Below are 19,363 nucleotides of genomic sequence, written 5' to 3'. Positions count from 1 at the left end.
TGTCTTTGCTTTCTTTCCTCACAGCACACACACATATACACTATGCATGTGCATGTATATATATTCAAAAGTAATTTCTAGGTGGTATGTATGCTGGAAGTGATGATGAAGCTGTGAGTTTAGAAAGAAAGAAGAAACACATGTGATGGAGACTTTTGCTTTTGTGTTTTCTTGTTTCTTCCTTCATATGTATATATATACGATACATGTATATATATATATATATATATATATATATATATATATATATATGTATATATATATATATACATATACACACAATATACATATATATAATATATATTCGTGGGTATTTCTTGCATGGATGAGTTTTACGCGGGTGTAGGCGCGGGCCGCGGGTCGGTCGCGTGCATGGCTGCTTCTTGCGATCTGAATAGCTGAAGTAAAAATTCGATGTACGCGGGTATGGGCGCGGGTCGCGGGTATGGGCGCGGGCCGTGGGTAGGTCGCGTCTTGCGTTCTGAATAGCTGAAGTGAAAATCTCGATCTACGCGGGTATGGGCGCGGGCCGCGGGTCGGTCGCTGGACCTGATCAGTTTTGTGCGGTTTGTCATGCGGGCCGCGGGCTGGTCGCGGGACCTGAATGGTTTTGTGCGGAATTTTGGATTTGATCCATGATATCCGCGGGTATGCGAGTCGAGTCGGGTTCGTGAATCATCTTGCTTTGGTTTGATTCGTTTTTGATCTTTGTATTCGGTTTTGCAAGTGGTTTGAGTTGCATGACTTGAGTCTTGAGATTCTTATCTTCATGCGGTTTGAGACTTGTCGAGTTGTGAATTTACGTCTTTGCGTTTTTGTCATTCACGTGTTTTCGTATATGTCGTTTTGATTACGCATTGATACAACCTGAAATAACTGATAATATTTGTTAGATAACATCAAAACAGTTCGTCTTATTTCAGTGATGGTCACATACAAAAACATTTTCCAACAATTTCCCCCTATGTGATCATTGATGAAATAAGGACAAATATTATCACATTAACAGTTTTAATCTTGAAGATTTGGGATAATTGTTTTTGTCAAAGATAAGATATATATAAAACATAGTGATCGTTTTGAAAGCTTGTGACTTTGTTTAACATATCTTATGTAAAAGATTTTTAGAAATTTGTTTCCGAATCAAAGTCTCGGGTTCGGTTATCAAAGGGTAGCCATATATGTATCTAAAGAGATTTCTTAAGATTTTATAGCATTATTTCTGACGACAAATGGTTTAACAGGTCGATTCAGATGAACGCTTATTGGTATAGCTCACACTTCACTTGGGTGTTTGGTTGTTCTGGCAGCAGAACAGGTTAATGATCACTAAAAATGAGTGATATCTCTCTCTGACGACTCACACTCATATTGGAGGTGTTCAGCTATGCTTTTCCTGCAAGTCACTTAGTCTCATTATTAGATAATCAATGACATAAGACTGGTTTCGGCATTACTCAACGGGTTTTTTCATTCATGCCATTAACGTTCACTCTCTCTCCGTCGGGAAATACATGTAGAGGGGTTTAGCAATTTTCATAGTGCAATTTGCAACTAAGATTCTTCAGTAATGAAGGCTACAGTATCCCATAAAATTTATTGGTGTTGCAGCTTCTCTTTGATAGTGTCCTGTTTGTTGATCAATATCGATTTACTGTAAAAATATATTTTGTTTTGAGAGTTTGCTACATTTGAGAGTTTTTAAGAGTATTTGACTTGAGTGATTGAGCTATCTTCTTTTGTCAAAAATGGTTAAAACAAATCGTGAATTTTATGATTTTTGTTTTGAAATAACCATTTGGTTGAAAGTTTGTTTTAAAATACCAAATGTAGAATATTTTTGTTTTCTTTGGTATTTCTTCGGTGAATGGTTTGGCTATCTTGTTGATTTGTCTTTGAGGATTGGATGTTGATAGATCTTTGTTTCTCCTGTGGGGTTTTTTGATACCATTTGTTGGAGATAAACGATCTTTGTTTCTCCTTAGGTTTTCTTGTAAGGATATGTCGTCTTTGCTTGATGGATCATGGATCGCAAGTCTTCATTTTTGCTTGGCATTTATCTGGGTAGGGATAGGTGGCATAAAAGACAGTTTGTCTAGTATGTAAGAAATGAATGTATCGTCCCTGGTCATTTTGATATCTAAGCAAAAATGAGATCGTGACAAGGTATAATCGGTTGTACCTTATAAGCAATAGTGACACACCTAAGCTCACAAGAAATGATTTCCACAATGATTTAGATCGACGAGGCACAAATTCTCACATGGGTTTTTGTTTTCATCTGAACCTCCTAACCTTATGTCCCTTGATTGTTTAATATCGTCAATAATGAAATAAAATCGAAGGAAATAAAGTTATATACATTATGAAAAGTAGGATATTTGAACCTTCACTCCAATTGAGAATCAATATGACTTAAAATCTTCATCGAGCATAAGCATCTGAAAATTAAGTCAAGAGAAGATTAATCACAAGGTTCTATAAAAGCTTATTATGGCAAGTCTTTTATTAATTTTTTTTGATGATTTGTTTTTCTGAATGTTTTTGGAAATATTGGTTATTTGAATGTTTTTGGTATTTTTGAAAGGAAAGCAATTTTCAATTGTTTTTGAATTTTCCTTTTGAATGAAAGTAAACACACTTTTGTACAAACAAAAAGTAAAAGTTTAAGGATGGATGTTATCTGGATTTAACATTCCTAGACGGCCTAGGAAGTATTGAAACTTTGTTTCATCGAGAGCCTTAGTGAAGACATCGGCAATTTGATCTTCGGTGTTGATGAAGTGTAATTCGATATGACCCTTTTGAATGTTGTCTTTGATGAAATGATATCGAATATCGATGTGCTTTGTCATGGAATGGTGAACGGGATTGTGAGAAATGGCAATTGCACTGGTTGAGTCACAAAATATGGGAATTTGTGAAATTTTGAAGCCATAGTCTCGCAGTTGAGTTTGCATCCATATGACTTCCGAACAACAGCTGGCGGCAGCGACGTATTCAGCTTCTGCTGTTGATGTGGATACACAAGTCTGTTTCTTTGAAGTCCAACTCACTAGTCTACCTCCTAGGAATTGACAGCTACCAGATGTACTCTTTCTATCTAACTTGCATCCTCCATAGTCTGAGTCGGTGAAAGCGTTCAGCTGAAAATCGGATTTAGCTGGATACCAAAGGCCAAGTTTGGGAGTGCCTTTTAGGTATTTGAAGATGCGTTTCACAGCAACTACATGGGATTCCATAGGATTTGCTTGGTATCTGGCACAGACACATGTAGAAAACATGATGTCAGGTCTGCTGGCAGTGAGGTATAAGAGTGATCCGATCATTCCACGATATCTTTTCTGATCAACAGGTTTGCCATTTATGTCTGCATCGATTTTGTATCCAAAAGCCATTGGGGGTTTTGCGGTATTGGATTTGTCCATTGAAAAGCGAGTGAGTAGGTTTTTGACATAATTCTCTTGGTTGATGAAAATGCCATCAGTTGACTGTTTGATTTGAAGTCCGAGAAAAGTAGTCATCTCCCCAATCATTCTCATTTCAAATTTGCTCTTCATTAGATCTGCAAACTTAATACTCAAAGATTCATCAGTAGAACCGAAAATAATGTCATCAACATATATTTGTACGATTAAAAGATGTTTATTATAGATTTTACGAAAGAGGGTTTGATCGATTGAACCTCTTTTAAAACCTGATTCTTCGAGAAAGGTTGTCAATGTGGCATACCAGGCTCGGGGTGCTTGTTTCAAGCCATAGACAGCTTTCTGCAATTTGAAGTTGTGATCAGGAAATTTGGGATCTTCGAAACTTGGTGGTTGTTGGATGTATACATCGCGATCTAACTCTCCATGTAGGAATGCACATTTAACATCCATTTGGAATACTTTGAAGTTCTTATGTGCAGCATATGCAAGAAAGATGCGAATTGCTTCAATTCTGGCAACTGGAGCATATGTTTCATCGTAGACGTGCCTTGTTTCGACAAACGATTCCTTGATCGTCAGTTTTGTTTCTGAATACCCATCTTGAACCTATAACAGAAACATCGGGTGGGGTAGGGACAAGATTCCATACGTCAATTCTTTCAAATTCTTCTAGCTCTTCTTGCATAGCTTTTACCCAGTCTGGATCTTTGAGAGCAGAATGTATGGTTTTGGGTTCAGTCATGGATAAGAAGGCTCCAAATAAACAATCATTAGAAGTTGCGGCTCTAGTTTGGATGCCTGAGTTTGGATCTCCGATGATTTGGTCAGTTGGGTGGTTTCTGGTCCATTTTATTAAGCGATTCTCTTCCGCTATAATAATTGGAATTTCAGTATCCCATTGTTCTTCTCCGGGAGTTTCATCTTGGAATAGGTTTGAAGGTTCCCCCATAAATGATGCATCGGGATTGTTTTGGATATTTGGGGATGGGGTATTTAAAGGAGGATTTGGTGTTTGTTCCAATGAAGAAGTATGTGTAGGTGGTTCCCCCTTGAATTGATCTGCATCATTTCGGTTTGTTTGTGGAGTTCCTTTAGTGGTCATTCCTATAGAATCAATAGAAGTAGTTAGAAGTTCAGAATTGTAAGCGGTTTTGGGTTGTTCAAAAATTAAATCAAGATCGATTTCAATGTCTATGTCAGGAGAAGGTGTTTGTTGAATTGGATTTTGAAAAATATTATCAATCATTTTAGAACCAAAATGTTCACGATCCAATTTTCTAACATAAAATTCATCGAAATGAACATCGGTACTTTCTTCAATTACTCTGGTACGTTTGTTCAGTACACGATAAGCAGCTGAGGAAAACGAGTAACCAAGGAAAATTCCTTCGTCCGACCTTGATTCAAATTTTGAAAGGTGATCTTTATTGTTCTTTATGAAGCATCGACAACCAAAAATATGGAAAAATTTGATGTTTGGTTTTCGGTTGTTAATGACTTCATATGGTGTTTTATGAAGATGTTTATGGATTAAGGAACGATTTTGAGTGTAGCAAGCTGTGGCTATTGCTTCTGCCCAGAAGTATTGTGGCAGATCAGCGAAGATAAGCATTGATCTTGCAGCTTCACATAGAGTTCTGTTCCTTCTTTCGACAACTCCGTTCTGTTGTGGAGTGTATGGGGCTGAGAAGTTATGTTCAATTCCTTTGTCTTTGAGAAATGAATCTAGAGTCTTGTTTTTGAACTCTAAACCATTATCACTTCGGATTCTTCGAACAGGTCGTTTGAGCTTCAGTTCGATTTATTTTATGAAGTTGATCATCTCTTCAGGTGCTTCTGATTTTAGTCTTAAGAAGAAGACCCAAGTAAAGCGCGAGAAACCATCAACGACAACAAGAATGTACTTCTTCCCTTGTATGGTTTGGGTTTTGGCAGGGCCACAAAGGTCTATGTGCAGCAATTCTAGTGGTTCGGATACACTAGATTCTGAGATGCTTTTGTGAGTGGATTTGGAAAGTTTTCCCTTTTCACATGCAGCACACAGAGTTTCATTATCAAGCTTCAGAAGTGGCAGTCCTCTAACAAGATCATCGCCGATCAGTTTGTTGATGTACCCAAAGTTTAGATGGGAAAGGCGGCGGTGCCATAACCAACTAATATCTGCTGGGGCTTTTGATAGCAGACATATATCGGGTTTACCATAGATAAGATCCATGTCAAGTGGATACATATTTCCGGCACGGTAAGAATCAACAATGATTTCTTTGGTTTTGGCATCCATGATCAAGCTTCTTTGTTTGGTGAATAGGACTTCAAGATTGTTATCACACAGTTGAGAAACACTGATGAGGTTGTGTTTCAGGTCATCGACATAGGCAACTTTCTTTATGGTGAAGTTACCATTTGTTATGTTTCCATAACCCTTGATTTTTGCCGTCATGTTGTTGCCGAAGGTAACGTCTTGATTGGTTTGGGTGGGTTTGAAGTCACGAAGGTAGTTTCGGTTTCCTGTCATATGCTTAGAGCAGCCACTATCAATATACCATGTATCATCCTTGGGTTCTCCAGCATTAGATACCTGTAATTTAGACAGAAGATTTAGGTACCCAAATCTGAATGGGTCCTGGTTTGTTAGTTGTTTTTATTTTGGGTTTTTTGTTTACTGAACTTCTTGTAGCATTTGACTTCATATTGCTATAAGAGTTTGGTTTATAAGGATGGAATGGTTGAGGTTTGATTTTATTTATTAAATTTTCCCAAAAAGTGATTTGTTTATGAAAATTCGTTGGTTGATAAAATCAGTGATTTGGTGAATGATATCCTAGATGTGAAATTTTTTTTGAAAAGTTCTCTTCATATCTGGGATGTGATTGGCGGTTATGAAAAGCTTTTTGAAGATGATGGTTTGGAACTTTCTGATTTGGTCGTTTTTTAAAGTTCCTTGAATGGTTAAAGGTGATCTCTTGAAAGCGGTTTTCAAAAGGTTTTTGAAAAGGTTTTGGTTTTTGTTTGGAAACCTGTTTTTGAGGTATGAGGTAAGGTTGAACTGGTTTCTTTGGTTTGTTTTCAAAAACTTTTGGTTTGTTAAGTGGGGTTTTGGTGGTTTCATTGGTATGTTTGATTTGGTGAGTTGAAGAACTAGTAGAGTCTGTTTCAGATTTTACAACTCTTTTTATAGACTTTTTGGAAACAGTGAAAGCAGTATCATCTGGGCTACAGTTGATAACTGTTTCGTCATCTGAATCTTCCTCATTAACAGATGTGAAAAGATCTGGTAGAGTGGATTCAGAGTTTTCACAATTTGTCATGTTTTCCTGTTTAGCTAGTTCATTTTCAAAGGATTCTCTTCCAATTCCTGGTCTGTAATTCGTATCAATTTTGGCAGTTCCTAAGGTGTTTGCTTTGGTGAAAACATCATCACTTAGTTTTCTAGCAATTTTGATAGAATTCATATTCCATATCAATATTTTGTTTTCAGATTCAAGAAAATTGGTTTGGTTTAAACAATCAGTCAGTTTTTCATTTAAAGTTTTGTATTTTTCAGTTGATTCTTGAAAGTTTTGTTTCAACTGAAGGATTTCCTTTTCTAAAACATCTTTTGTTTCAGAGGAAATGACTGACTGATTTTTTTGTTCCAAATCCTTTTTCTGAATTAGGGTTTGATTTAATTGTTCCAAGACGTGATTATAATCTTCTGATTTTCTTTCAACGTCTCTTTCCAATTTGTTCTTTATCCTTGTTGATTCTCCAAATTTGAGTTGCAAGGTTTGTAACTCAGATTTGCAGATATCGGAATTGATCATTGTGTCATGATATTTTTTGAGATCAGCTTCTAGACTTTTCTCAATCTTGGTTATATGGGACTCAAAAATTGATTTCGAAAGACCAAGTTCAGAGATCATAGACCATACCTGTTCTATGACGTTTGGAGCTCTTGAAGGTCTATCAACACCAACTACGAAACAGAAGTTTGATTGTGTTGGTTCATTGTCAGCTTCATCTTCAGAAGTTGGCCAGTATTCCACGTTTGGTTCATGGATTGCCATCAATGCTCTTTGCTTATCTTGATTTTCCTGTTTCTTTAATTCATCGGATTTTTGAGCGTAGTATGCTGAGTCTTTGACTTTGGTTTTGTTTTTGGCTCGGCATTCTCTGGCATAGTGATTAGTTCCTTTGCAGTTGTGACAAATGATCACTTCTTCATCACTGTCATCCTTTTGACTTTTAATCGGAAATCTTTCAGGAGCTTGAGTTTGGATTTGTTGGGAAGATTGGGAAGGGTTCTGTTGGAATCCAAAATTTTGGTTGTTTTGAAAGCCATTGTTTTGATTAGTGTAACCTTGATTTTGGAATCCTCTGTTTTGGTTTTGAAAACTGTTGTTTTGGTTATTGTTATGATGACTTGAGTTGGGATTGTTTTGAAATCCCTGGTTTTGAAAACCTTGGTTTGAATTGTTTTGGAAGGAAGGTCTTTGAAAATTTTGTCCAAAATAAGGTCTTGGTTGAAAACCTGAGTTGTTTTGAACAGGTTGAGGTCTTGGTTGAAATCCAGAATTATTTTGTCCAAATGATGGTCGGTTTTGAAAATTTGGTTTAAAATTCGATTGACCGTGATTTGGAATAAATCTCTGGAGGTTTGTGTTTGCTACCAAAGCACACAGTTGTTGGTAGTCTGCTTCATCATTTAAATCAGATTGATCAAAAGAATTGTTCAAAAAGGGTTGGTTTTGAAAAGATGTCTGATTAAAATGATTGAAGTTTTGTTCATTAAAAGGTGTTTGGTTTTGAGAAGATGTGGAAACGAGAGCAAGTGGTCCTCCAAAAGCTGTAGTGGTTGGTGGGTCAATCGAGGATTCATACGATTGAAGTTCTCCATACAAATTGTATAAAGTTTCAGTATGAATGGCTGGATTTCCCTGAATGATGAGTTTAACCATCTTCCAGCTTTCGTAAAGATTGTTTAGAAACTTGAGATTTATCTCGTGTTGTGTCTTTTTGATGCCCAAATTGTTCATTTTTACCATGATAAAATTGAACCTATCATGAGCATCATGGATGGTTTCTGATGAAAGCATCTTGAAATTATCGAATTCATTTAAAACAGATGTTCTTTTGTTTCCAATAATTCTTTGATTTCCACAAAAACGATTTTTTAAATTTTCTCAGATTTGATTTGCAGTCAACAGTATTATGTCATCCATTTGACTTAGAATACTGTGGGGAATTCCAGACACAAGTTCCTTTTTGGCTTGGAGTTGCAGCCTTTTTTCGGTTTCAGCAAGAGTGGCTTGATTTGTAGCAAGAGTTGCCATATTTTCTGGAGTAAAATATGTTCCTTCTACACAATTCCAGACATCTTCACTTATGGTGTTAAGATGAAGATTCATACGGCCAACCCACGAATTATACTCTTCAGGAATAAGTATGGGCGCCCGTGAACCAGATCCCAAGCTGTTAGCAATAGAAACAGAGTTCATGTTGGAATAATTAGCGGAAGACATAATAAAATTTTTTGTTTTTGAAAGGATTTTGAACAAGTGATATTAAAATGAAATTTTTAAAGAAAAGCTTATGGAAGGTTTATAAACGCTAACCAAAAGTTTTCGACAAAAATTTCAAGGTAAATCACACAAGCTCTGAATTTTTTTGTTTAAGAATTTTTTTTTTTTAAATATATATATATATATATATATATTTTTTAATAATTTTTTTTAAGGATTTTGAACAAGTGATATTAAAGTGAAATTTTTAAAGAAAAGCTTATGGAAGGTTTATAAACTCTAACCAAAAGTTTTCGACAAAAATTTCAAGGTAAATCACACAAGCTTTGAATTTTTTTGTTTAAGAATTTTTTTTTTTTTTTTTAAATAATTTTTTTTTTTTTTTTTTTAATATATATTTTTTTTTAAGGATTTTGAACAAGTGATATTAAAGTGAAATTTTTAAAGAAAAGCTTATGGAAGGTTTATAAACGCTAACCAAAAGTTTTCGACAAAAATTTCAAGGTAAATCACACAAGCTCTGATACCAATTGTTGAAAATATACGATCTGATTACCACAAATAAAAGGCTCGGTTACCAGTTACTGGGTGACAGATAAATATATTTAATGAGATTAGATGCGGAAAGATAAGAAGTGCGGAATAAATAAATACTGGAAAGCTATAAATGAAATAAATGACAGTATTTAAATGACATAAAGCGTTAATAAAATATATAAATATATATATAGTAGGTGGTGTTATAACGGGACTTGTGGAACGACTGTTTTGTCAAGTTGTTATTGGTTGTTTTGATGTGAGAGAGGTGTTTGGTGGTGATTGGTGTAGTAAACAAAGGTGGTATAGGCTTTGTTTGATGGGTTGAATGTGAGGAAGATGATGAATAGTGTTTCTGTTCTTGAGTTGTTCTTGAAGAAGAGGTTGTTCTTGAAGCTTGTTGGTCTTGGCTTTGGCTTTCTTCTTCTGGAATGAAAGAGTTACAGAATATTACAATGAAAACTCTTTAAACACTCTCTAACACACACAATACACTCACATACATCCACACACACACATACTCACGTATGCTCTCTCTCTCTCTCTCTCTCTCTCTCTCTCTCTCTCTCTCTCTCTCTTTTTGGTGTATTTACCCACAACACTCCCACACTTTGGTGATTTTATTCACACTTTTGTGTTTTTCTCTTACTCCTCTCTTCTTGCATGCATCTATATATATATGCACAAATACTCCAGGCAACTCTCATTTGTTTAAGGGAAAGTAAACATTGTTGAGGAGTGAAAGCTGGAAAGAAGTTGGAAGCATGCAAGTGGGTTTTCTTCTTTTGTGCTGTCTTTGCTTTCTTTCCTCACAGCACACACACATATACACTATGCATGTGCATGTATATATATATTCAAAAGTAATTTCTAGGTGGTATGTATGCTGGAAGTGATGATGAAGCTGTGAGTTTAGAAAGAAAGAAGAAACACATGTGATGGAGACTTTTGCTTTTGTGTTTTCTTGTTTCTTCCTTCATATGTATATATATACGATACATGTATATATATATATATATATATATATATATATATATATGTATATATATACATATACACACAATATACATATATATAATATATATTCGTGGGTATTTCTTGCATGGATGAGTTTTACGCGGGTGTAGGCGCGGGCCGCGGGTCGGTCGCGTGCATGGCTGCTTCTTGCGATCTGAATAGCTGAAGTAAAAATTCGATGTACGCGGGTATGGGCGCGGGTCGCGGGTATGGGCGCGGGCCGTGGGTAGGTCGCGTCTTGCGTTCTGAATAGCTGAAGTGAAAATCTCAATCTACGCGGGTATGGGCGCGGGCCGCGGGTCGGTCGCTGGACCTGATCAGTTTTGTGCGGTTTGTCATGCGGGCCGCGGGCTGGTCGCGGGACCTGAATGGTTTTGTGCGGAATTTTGGATTTGATCCATGATATCCGCGGGTATGCGAGTCGAGTCGGGTTCGTGAATCATCTTGCTTTGGTTTGATTCGTTTTTGATCTTTGTATTCGGTTTTGCAAGTGGTTTGAGTTGCATGACTTGAGTCTTGAGATTCTTATCTTCATGCGGTTTGAGACTTGTCGAGTTGTGAATTTACGTCTTTGCGTTTTTGTCATTCACGTGTTTTCGTATATGTCGTTTTGATTACGCATTGATACAACCTGAAATAACTGATAATATTTGTTAGATAACATCAAAACAGTTCGTCTTATTTCAGTGATGGTCACATACAAAAACATTTTCCAACAGTATAACTTTTTTTGATGATTAAAGTATCGCATTTGTGTTTATTTCATGTATTTTGGTAATCCAATCAGTTATTTAACGTTTTGATTCGAAGTTAGGTCAAAGTTTGTTCTATCAAAAGGTACAAAATATTCATTGTCGATTCTTGCATTGTAACTGGATCTTTTCCAGTAGTTTCTTGCCTTGTAGCTGCTTTTATAATTGTAGAAAAACCTAAAACATTAAAAAAAACATGTGATTAGTAATCTATTATTTCAATCACATCTGATTAGGATCTTTTCCACTTGTTTCTTGCCTTGTAGCTGCTTTTATAGTTGTAGAAAAACCTAAAACATTCAAAAAAATCATGTGATTAGTATTTATTTGTAATCTATTATTTCAGTCACAAATGATTAGGATCTTTTCCAGTAGTTTCTTGCCTTGTAGCCTGCTTTTATAGTTGCAGAAAAAGCAAAAACATTCAAAAAAACGTGTGATTAGTATTTGTTTATAATTTATTATTTCAATCACATGTGATTAGGATCTTTTCCAGTAGTTTCTTCATCATTCAACATGTACACCATCTGATTTTGTGTTGTTGTTGCATATACATCAATGCAAAAGTAGAAAGTCGTTGTTAATTTAATTGGTTATTGGCTTTAAAAGATTCAGTTTTGGACTCTAAAACCTCCCCTCATTGAGCTAACAATCATGTTCTTCAAGTGACACTATTATCATGTATATTTTATAAACTATAATACAAGTATTTAAGTCATGTATGATTAATATATGTTATAATCATAAATGTTTTAGTCATATATGTTTAAAATCACATACGATTGATATATGTTTTAATCATAAATCTTATGAACATTTACATTTTATGTTATAGTTTTTTAAATCATATATTATTAATATTTGTTGTAATAATAATTCTTTATGTTGTTAATGACAGGTTCTATTGATTCATAATGTCTTTTATAAGCGATAATGTTAATTTCTTTATAAATGAAAATGAAATTAGTATTGAAGATGTTAATGAAGATGTTGAACATTCAAGTCATCAAATCACAAATTACGTGGATGAAGATTTTGAGCATTCAAGTCATCAAATCCAAAACATTATTATTTCAGGTAAAAAAAAAATTATTTAATCTGTTATTATTATATAAGTATTTTTTATTATTATTAATGTTATTTAGAATTGATTATATATCAATGTATGTAATGTACAATCACATGTGATTGATAATGAATTTCTTATACAATCACATGTGATTAATAATGAATTCCTTATATAATCACATGTGATTATAAGTAATTTATTAGTGTTTATTTAATCTGTTTTGTTAATCTTATGTGATTATTAATTAGTTTTTTTAATAATTATGTTTAATATAGTGTTATCATATCTGATTATCCATTTTTTTATATTTTAATAAATATTGACATATTTTTAGTTTATATATGTTCAATTATTTCTTTTAATCACATATGAGTATACAAGGAATTTTATTATTAATCACATGTGATTTTATATTGCATTGATTTATGTATATTCAATTGTTTCTTTTATAATAATATATGATTAAAATGTTTTCTATATTTGATCATACATGTGAATGTTCTAGTTCTTGTAATGATGCAAATTCAAACAGTTGGACTAGTTCAAGTTGTGTATCAGAGTTTTATATGTCAGAGGTTCTACATGATTTCAAACCAGATGTTCCTGATGAGTTTAAACCTACTAAGGAAATGAGGTTCAAAGATGTGGATGAGGGAGTTAAATTTTATAAAAGATATGCAGAGAAGGTTGGTTTTGATGTTCGTTTGAACACATTAAGGAAAGTTGGTGATATAATAAAGCATAGGTTTTTGGTTTGTAACAGGATGGGTAAACCAAAATTGAATCCAACGAAACGTAATACAATCTATAGGGTTACAGATTGTAAAGCTAAAATTATTATGAAACGTGTCAAAGGAACGTGTGAGTATAGGTTTGATAAGTTTCAAGAAAATCACAACCATGACCTTGAAGATACATTTCACTTGAAAAGTATAAGGACTCTTTCATACTCTGACAAGAAGTTCATTGTTCGGGCGTCTACTGCAAAAATGGGTGCTACAAAAGCTTACAAACTCAAATCAACTTTGAAAGGTGGTTTTCAGTATGTAAGGGGAAAGGCTGTAGATTACAGAAATTTTAAGAGGGATATGGGCTCTATTATTGGCTTCAGAGATGCTCAATTTATTGTGAACAAGATGAATGATCGGAAAAACAATTATCCGAATTATTCATTTTTTATAGATGTGATGAGAATAATGTGTTAAATGCAATGTTTTGGGCCGATGAAACATATAAAGCATACTACAGTGAATTCAGATATGTTATGTCATTTGATGCAACATTTTGTACAAATAAGTAAGTTTTTCTTTTGTATTTATGTTTCTAATCATATGTGATTTATATTTTTTAAATAAGTATACTGATGTGATTATTATTGTAATCATATCTGATTGATGAATGATTAACATGTATGATATTTTGATTATGATTATAATCATATGTGATTGATCATATATAATCATATAAGATTGATGATTGATTAATGCTTAACAAGTATTCTGATGTAGTTATTTTTCAAATCACATATGATTTATCAATTATCAAGAATTATACTGATGTGATGATGATTGTAATCATATGTGATTGAATAATTTCTCATCAAGTATTTGTAATGTGATTTTGATTATAATCATATGTGATTTATCATTTATTATCAAGTATTCTTATGTTATTTATTTTTATGTTATAAATATGTTTAATCTTATTTGGATTATTACATGAAATAGGTATTCATTGGTGTTTGTTCCATTCACTGTCATTGATCATCATAAATCATCTGTTACTGTTGGAGTCGGGTTGTTAAGCACGGAGGATGTGGATTCGTATAAATGGCTTCTTGAGCAGTTTATGAAGGCTCATTCAAATAAACAACCATTACTTGTTATAACTGATCAAGATGCAGCATTAAAGCAAGCAGTTGAGTCTGTTTTTTCTCAATCTAAGCATAGATTGTGCATGTGGCATATCATGAAGAAACTTCCAAAAAAGGTACATTTTTTTAAATCACATGTGATTTTACATAACATATATTTTTAAATCACATATGATTTTTCAATTTGAACAGATTTGAATCATATGTGATTTGTTTTCTAATGTGAACATATTTAAATCATATGTGATTTTGTTTCAATATTGTAATCAGATGTGATTGTCTAAATCATATGTTTATTCTATCATAAATGATTATGAGTATAAACTCACATGATTATTCCAAATCATATGTGATTATATTTATAATCACATATGATTAAAGGATTTAAAGTTATGTCATGTGATTTTTACCTTTATATTTTAATATTAATTTATAATATTTGAATCACATGTGATTGTTACAGCTATCTGTGGAATTTCTTAAAAGCACGAATTTCAAGAAAAGGTTCAATAAACTTGTTTTGGACATGTATATCGAGTGTCATATTTTCGAGAGGAGTTGGGAACTTTTGATGAAAGAATTTAATCTTGAAGATGAGAAATGGTTTAAAGATATTTTTGAAAATAAGGAAGCATAGGTACCTGCATATTTCAATGATTTTCCAAGGTGTGGGTTGATGAAGACAACATCAAGGTCTGAGAGTATCAATTCATTTTTCAATACATATGCAGAAACTGAAAATTTATTTCTAAATTTCATGATGAATTATGACGTTGCCATTAAAAAACAACATTATACACAATGTGAACTTGATCGTAAAACCAAGGGAGCAAAGTATTCTTGGAGGTCACCACGTATGATAGAACAACATGCAACAAAGGTGTATACTAGCAAAGTTTTTTTTGAAGTTCAAAAGGAGATTTATAAAGGAGGTTTGTTTTGTGAGGTTAAAGATTTAGGGGAGGGAGATGGATGGGAAATTTTTATAAAGTTATTCACAAGAACCAAAAACACGGAGTAAAAGCAACATATAAGGTATTTTATTTTTTTATTTATATCATTTATATATTTTTATATATGATAATGTTCTGATCAATCACATGTGATTATAAAGATAATGTGCATATGTCGCTGGTGTGTATATTGTTTTCATGTGTGTAATCATATATGATTGATCTATTTTATGTATATAAAACATGTTAATCACATGTGACTAAACAAGACTATGATTTTTATTTGTATAATCATATGTGATTTTTCATTGTTACAGGTGGAACTAAAATATGATGAAAAAGAAGTTAGTTGCACCTGTGGACATTTTAATCGGTTTGGTATTCTCTGTAGACATGCTTTTAGAGTATTGATGGACAAAAATTTTAATGAAATACCGGAACAATATATTCTTAGACGATGGGCAAAGGATGTAATATTTTTGAATTATCAGTTGTCGAGAGATCGTTTTGATGAAGAAGATGAAGAAGTTACCAAACTGGTTAATGAAGTATTTTTGAATGTTGAAACTGCTTTAGACATTGTGACACATGATAAGCAGAAGTTAGCGTTTTTGGCTGAAAAAACAGAAATTTTGTTGAATGAGGTGAAGAGTAATTGTTCAATTGAAAAGCCTATTACAAATTCAAATATCCTTGAAAAACTTTATAATGTTACTATTCCAGAAGAAGTCGAGATTTTTGTTCCAGAAGTTCAACATAATAAAGGATCACGTAAGAAGAGGCTTATTGGTGAAGTTGAAAAAGCAGTTATGAATGCTCAAACGAAGACCAGAAAATGCTCACTATGTGGTAAAAGAGAACCACACAATAGGCGTACTTGTCCAAGTAGATTTAATGCTTAGAATTGATGAATAGACTTCTTATTAGTTTTCAATTTTTTAAGTAAATAATGTTCATAACAGATGATAATCATTTGTGATTAAATTTATTTTTCCTCATTCAATTTTTTGTTTGTTTGTTTATAATTATATGTGATTCTAAAATTTTTACTAGTATAATCACATGTGATTTTTTTCAATAGTTTGTTTATATAATAAGTATAAACTGTTAATAAAAGATCTAATCACATGTGATTTTATAATATCATATGTTTTTCCTTGTTCAATTTTTTGGTTGTCTGTTTATAATTATATGTGATTCTAAAATTTTTACTAGTATAATCACATGTGATTTGTTTCAATAATTTTTTTCTATAATAAGTATAAACTGTTAATAAAAGATCTTAATCACATGTGATTTTATAATATCATATGTTTTTATATACATAATCACATGTGATTTTATAATATCATATTTGCACATGATAATCTAAGTATATTACACATGATAATAAAAGTATTATTTTTATAATGTGTACATGTTTAATCATATGTGATTTTTCTTTTTGTGTATGTATATATTGCACATAATAATCACATGATAATCATATGTGGTTGAAGTATAAACCATACAATGATCATACTTGATTATTTTTTCTAATAACATGTGATTATTTTTCTAATCACATGTGATTACGTATATAATCACATGTGATTGTCGATATCACATCTTATTGTACAAAGAACAAGGCATTTTATAACTATTAGAAATATCAAAGTCATATGTGATTTAAAATGAAACATTCAGTAAACTTTAATTTACAGTTAAAATACTTATCTATATTAAGTTTCACAAATCCATGATATCATATATATATATATATATATATATATATATATATATATCTGTTCAAACATTTATCTAATTAAAACCTAATTATTGTCTTAATAAACTAGCAAGCATTCATCTAATTGAAAACTAAACACTGTCTAAATGAACAAACAATCAAATCATCCATTTACAGACAGTCTTTCAAACTTCAGTATTTCAATCTTCACCTTTGCATCAAACCTCTTCCCACATCTTCATCTTCTCATTCACCACTTTGACTTCCATTATCCTCATTGGCAATCACTCAACCTTTGATGGATTTCTGCACAAGCATTTTTTTGATCGCTTTCTTTCTTCTCTTTATTTTGTTTGTGGTACTCATTTGCAAGTTCCATGATATCATCCTTCATGAAATTAATTTCAGAATTTATCAATGCATGAGCATATTTGGTTCTCACCAAATCAAGCAGTGCATCTTGAGCTCCTTCCTTTGGGAATCCAGTTTTGTATTTTGTTTGAGCCATATACGTTTCCATGTATCTCATCACAAATATTCTCCAGTCACTTTTGTTATGTTTAGTTTTACATAACAGATCTAGTATTTGTGGTTTGATATTTGGGTCTTGAAGGGCATAACATCTTGGATGATTTATTTCATGCAGATATCTCAAGAAGTATTTTTTTTCTGAAAATTAAAAAAAAAAAAATTAACCACATAAAATTAAACATAAAAAGATATTATTAATATCTGCATAATCACATGTGATTACAAATATAAAATAATGTTTTGATGATTTTTGAATTCAAATGTATAATCAGATATGATTTAAAATGTTTATTCATATGTGATTTATTTTATGTTATTATGTGTGACTAAGACAATTTGATAAAATATTTTGTAAAATTTTATATGATTTTCTTATTTAATCACAGTTGATTTTTTACATACCAGGTTTTTAAGTAGTGGCATGTACTTTCCTTCAAGTGTTGCTTCTGATATGCTGTTATCCAAGATGACAATGTTCGGATTTTTTATGTTGAAAATATAGACAAACATGTGTTCTTCCCGGCAAACAAGGAAGAATATTTGCATTTAAATATTTATTGTCATATTTATGAATATATATAAAGAATAATTTGATATTGAATAACTTACCAGCTCAACATCTTTCAATTTTATTCTTTCTTCATCTCCATTGAACCAATCTACAAAGTAGTTTTTGAATAAATTGTATCTATACTCGTCTTTCTCCTTTGCCTCCTTTTCCATTTGTTTTTTTTTTTACCTTTTTGTCAATCTTTTTCTTTTTTGTCATATTTTTTTGGTTTAGGAAGTTGCTCATCCTCAATATACTTTGTCTAAATGTTAAATCATTTGTGATTTTAGTGTATAATCATATATGAATTTAAATAGATAATATTAATTTAGTGATAGAATCATATATGTTTTACTTACAATAATTTGGACAGACAAGAAAACTCTGTATGGAGAATTATTAATGTCTCGGTCCTTCTCGTTGTAGTTCAATAGTTCAGACCACGAGTCTATGACATCCAAAAATAGATATTCTCCGGGAAACAAACTTTCAAATACATATCGGAATACCACTCTTTTGTTTATTGTGAATAACAGCTCATCACTATATATATAAAAAAATTGTTATTTCGTATTATTATATACATAAATATAATCACATGTGATTTGATTAATGTTGAACAAGTATATTTAACATATTTTTTTAATCACATGTGATTAATCAAAGTTTAGAATGTATGTTAATGTCATTATTATATTCATATCTTTAATCACATGTGATTTAATAATTATTAAACAAGTATGTTAATGTTTATTTTTGTAAATGCTAATCAAATATTAATAACTTACTATACACTTCCTTGCAAATGGAACAACCATTCACCAAGCATTTCCTATTATTTTGTTAATTTTGTTTTCAAGCAAATGGCTCTCTCTTTTTATGGAGATCTCCTTACTTCGGCTGGTTTTTTCTTTCTTTGTTGCCGAGGTTCCTGAGTTACATTTTGTTTTTCTGTAAGATCAGGCAAAGACTCTTTGTTTTGATTTTTTGAAATCACAATGTTTATCGTAGGGTGGGTCTTTGCTTTTGGATCTAGCACATCTTTCACCAGATTTTCTTTTTCACCTTCATCTTTTTTTTCTTCAGCAGTATTCTGCAATTCATATATGATTAAAACCGTTAGAAAAATATTAGAATGATAATTTTAGAATTTTAATAATTACTGTTAATCACATATGATTGTAAGTTTAAGTAAAGTGATAATTAGTTTCAATCACATATGATTGGACGTTTAAGAAATAATAAAATCATATGTGATCACATTCATAAAGATATGATATTGTACGAATAGACAATATAATATTTAATCACATATGATTGTACGTTTAAGAAATAATAAAATCATATGTGATTACATTCATAAAGATATGATATTGTACGAACAGACAAAATAATATTTAATCACATATGATTGTACGTTTAA

At 32.1% G+C, this 19,363-nt stretch overlaps 1 protein-coding gene across 1 annotated transcript; it reads left to right on the top strand.

The window, feature by feature from the left end:
• The first annotated feature begins 12,774 nt into the window (after positions 1–12,774).
• LOC145115378 (protein FAR1-RELATED SEQUENCE 5-like) lies at positions 12,775–16,112 on the top strand. Its single transcript, XM_079051669.1, has 4 exons — positions 12,775–13,505; positions 14,035–14,296; positions 15,451–15,982; positions 16,096–16,112. Exons 1-4 carry the CDS (start codon positions 12,775–12,777, stop codon positions 16,110–16,112), a joined length of 1,542 nt encoding a protein of 513 aa, XP_078907795.1.
• The last annotated feature ends 3,251 nt before the right edge of the window (positions 16,113–19,363 follow it).

The sequence above is a fragment of the Lactuca virosa genome, chromosome 1 (genome assembly GCF_052849685.1).
Source record: "Lactuca virosa cultivar CGN04683 chromosome 1, Lactuca_virosa_CGN04683_v6, whole genome shotgun sequence".
In the NCBI taxonomy this organism is placed as follows: domain Eukaryota; kingdom Viridiplantae; phylum Streptophyta; class Magnoliopsida; order Asterales; family Asteraceae; genus Lactuca; species Lactuca virosa.
The sequence above is the reverse complement of the archived record's forward strand: the minus strand, read 5'-3'. Positions and strand labels throughout refer to the sequence as shown.

Coding starts and splice junctions, on each gene's coding strand:
- LOC145115378 (XM_079051669.1), top strand. CDS start 12,775: ATGTTTTCTATATTTGATCATACATGTGAATGTTCTAGTTCTTGTAAT. Junction 13,506..14,034: donor ATAGATGTGATGAGAATAAT/GTGTTAAATGCA, acceptor TACATGAAATAG/GTATTCATTGGTGTTTGTTC. Junction 14,297..15,450: donor TGAAGAAACTTCCAAAAAAG/GTACATTTTTTT, acceptor TCATTGTTACAG/GTGGAACTAAAATATGATGA.